This window comes from Salmo trutta, chromosome 7, assembly GCF_901001165.1.
Source record: "Salmo trutta chromosome 7, fSalTru1.1, whole genome shotgun sequence".
Taxonomy (NCBI): Eukaryota; Metazoa; Chordata; class Actinopteri; order Salmoniformes; family Salmonidae; genus Salmo; species Salmo trutta.
Genome location: NC_042963.1, coordinates 3,238,200 through 3,241,590, shown reverse-complemented (window position 1 = coordinate 3,241,590; position 3,391 = coordinate 3,238,200). Strand labels below are relative to the sequence as shown.

General features: G+C 44.7%; 1 protein-coding gene across 1 annotated transcript; it reads right to left on the bottom strand.

Annotated features, from left to right (window-relative positions):
• Positions 1–992: 992 nt before the first annotated feature.
• c2cd4a (C2 calcium dependent domain containing 4A) lies at positions 993–2,858 on the bottom strand. Its single transcript, XM_029757644.1, has 2 exons — positions 2,663–2,858; positions 993–2,470 (listed from the first exon to the last, which is right to left on the bottom strand). Exon 2 carries the CDS (start codon positions 2,444–2,446, stop codon positions 1,094–1,096), a length of 1,353 nt encoding a protein of 450 aa, XP_029613504.1. The 5' UTR covers positions 2,447–2,470; positions 2,663–2,858; the 3' UTR covers positions 993–1,093.
• Positions 2,859–3,391: the final 533 nt, after the last annotated feature.

Here is a 3,391-nt window from a genome sequence, read left to right as displayed (position 1 = left end):
CCCACGATAATGAGTGAAAGGACCTTGGGAAGCAGAAAGAGAGTATGGGGTGGTAAACACTAAGCGTCATTCCAGATGTTCCTACTGTATGAATACCCAGATGGTAGAGGACTGTTGTAGTGGTACTAATTATGGGGCACATGGTAATGGCATGTGCTTTAGTACAGTGCAACTTGAGATCAAAGTCTTTGTGCCCTGGACAATTACATATCTACCAAGTTGTGTTATCCCAGAATACACAATTTATACAAAAAAAGGGGGCAGCATCTCAACTAAAAGATGGGTGGTATTTTCTGTTTTTCATTTTCTAACACCTTTCACAAACTAACACTCTCACTTTACTTTTTTTTTCTTACTAGCTCTGACTTTGCTGAAATCTACTTTACTGAGGAAAAATGTACTTGACTGTGATATGTGGTTGTCCCACCTAGATATCTACACAAACTGTAAGTCGCTCTGGATAAAAGTGTCTGCTAAATGACTACAATGTTAATGTAAATGATTAACTCATAGCTTTCTGATAAATTGGGTTTTTAGAAGGTCATTCAGAACTGGTCATTAGCACCGTTTGAAATTCAGCCAGTTTCTGGTCACCACTGATATACTGATTCCTGCAAAGGTCATTAGGAAATGACAGGCATAAAGGAAATAAGAGAAGGCACGACTCTCACATTGGCACGAGACGGGCATGTTTTACATCTTCCCCTGCTGACAAAGAGGTACATTGGGAGGGTGAACTAAGTCTAGACAAAAATAGATAGTCATCCAGAGATGTAATGTTTCTGAATGATGGGTAGTAAGAGGAACCTAAAGTGATTATTGCCAGTTTGCAAAAAATATATAGGCCTACAACATGTTGGTTGTGTACAACGTGATATGAACTCTCGTATAGGAAAGACCTTTCAGTCTTCTGTCACCATATGAAAACATTAATGCTCGCAACAGATGTACTCCATGGCTGCCCTTTTAGATACAAAAGATAAGGAAACAGATCATTTTAATAAAGGATTTAATAGATACAGTATGAAATCTCTGCTCACAGTATAAAAGTGATAATAAATACAATTTAAATAAATAACACAAATGATTTAAGTTATAAAGTGATAATGCTTGTGAGTGGAAGTTCAACGTCCCCCAGAATGTAGTCTCTTTTCATAGTGGACATTTTATTGACAATTTTAAATCTCAGAGAGCGTTGGCAGAGGTCCTCCTCTGAGATGGCGTCAAAGAAGAAGTCCTCATTGAAGATGGGGTTACGACTCTTCCTGATGACTGTGCTACGCTGCTTCTGGACCTTTCCAGGCACCAGGGAAAGGCTGACACTGCAGTTGATACTCTTGGGGTCCACCGAGTGAGTGTATAGTCCCTCAGCACTGATGAGCCGCACCCGCAGCCTCTGGTTATCAGGACAGTACTCTGCAGAGAGGCGCAGGGTGCCGTCCTTCCCTATAGGGACCATGCTCTCCCTCATCACCCTTTCCCTGTGCAGAACCAAGTCTATGGGGAAGATGGTAGGAGGGGCTAGACCGAAGCTTGGTGGAAGGCATTCTACCAGCTCATCTGACGCCCTCCTCATGAAATTGGGACTATTGTCTGTGGAGCTGCCCTCATCTGTTGACAGGGAGTTGTTTCTGGACACCACAGTCTTCCTGGTGTTTCTGGAAAGAAGCCTTTCATGACTCAGTGTTTTGAAGAGGGAAGACTTCGGTGGGGACCTGCTCAGCATTGGGGAGCTGAAAGGGGAGGACTCAGCTGAGGAGGTTGTGTCACTGTCCAGTGTACCCTGTCTGTTGAGTGTATAACCTCTGGGCGAGAGTCTGGAGGTCAGGGTGTGAAGACTGAAGGAGGAAGGGGAGGAGGATGGGGAGGTAGAAGGGGAGACTCTGGAGCAAGTGTTGGACCTGCTCCTGGGGAGCAGCAGCGGTATGCCACAGGAGCCAGGGTCGTTGTGGAACAAGGACTCCTTCCTCCTGGTGTGGGGGCTCTCCAGCAGGGTACAGAAACCGTAGCAAGTCTGGGCTTTGGCCATGTGGGGCAAGGAGAGTGCTGCCTGGCTTTGAGGGTCTGCGTTGGTGGTCTCCTCATCACTACAGTCATAAGGGCTCTCGTCCACATTCTCTACCTGGATGATGTGTGGGCTGATAAGCTTTCGTGTTGGGGCCTCCCTCTTAGGGCTCCCCCTCTCAGATTCACACAGGGACACTCTGATGATGGGGGCCTGGCGGCTCTGCTCTGTACCTTTCGGCTCCTGGAAGGATGGGATCTTAGGAGGGATGCAAAACTCTGGGATTGTGTCTGGGGTGATAATATTAGGACACAGGGAAAGTCTCTTGTGTTTCTCAGCTTTCTCTCCAAACATGTCTCCGATCCTGAAGCTGTATTCCGTTGAGGGGAGAGGCAGGTTGGTTCTCTCCACGGACACACGGATCTTCTCCACCATCCACATGAGTTCTCTGATAGGGCTTGGTAACTGGAACAGTAAAAGGAAATCCTCATTAGACAACACAAATGGAAACAAATCACAGCCATTCAAAAAGCCCGTTTTCAAAAACTTGTTAAATACTCGTTTTTCTTAACAAATGAAAAAATTATTCAACTTTGTATTGAAAACATTGAGAAAAGGTACATTATTTTCAAGTCATGATTATGATGTGATGCTTACCTGGTGTAAATGAGATGTCAGTAAATCCAACACTGTGTCCTTACAGACAGGCTTGTGAGATAGATAATGATGGTAGTAGTAAAGGTCTCTATAAGTAGCAGGCTCAGAATCTCTCTTGTTAAGACCAGCTCCTCTGTTAGCAACTGACTGAAAGAGCTGCCAGGCTGTTTAAATATGGCCTGGTGGTGGGGAGGAGACCAGGACGACTTCCACACACCCTTCAGTGCTCTGACAGGAACCTCCCCTTGGCCACCCGTTCCCATGGAGACACCCAAGCCACAACACAACGCTCCATGCCCACAGCAGGGGGAAAGGTCAGCCAGATAAGCCAACTGAACTACTTTGAAAATGAACATATGTATCTGACCAAAGGAAAACATGTTCATTGGTTTGTTTGATTTTCCATTTATGCAGATGAGAGGGGGACGTAACCTTGGGTTGTTCACACAAATAAAGTGAAATGATAAGATTATGGCTGAGGCCTGTTGGTGACCCTAGGTTGGCAGTGCTTGAAATGCTGCGACAACATTGGCTTCTGTTGAATAGAATGTGGATCAAACCTCTCTAAATCAACCAATGAACTGTGACCTACTGTTAAAAATAGCTTAAGTGTAAGGATGTTGCAAAGCCACACATTGAAATCGCAATATCCAACAAGTTTGTATTTTCCATGATCTTTTAGGGATTTTGAATGCAATGCACTTGAATAGTAGTATACATTCACATCAC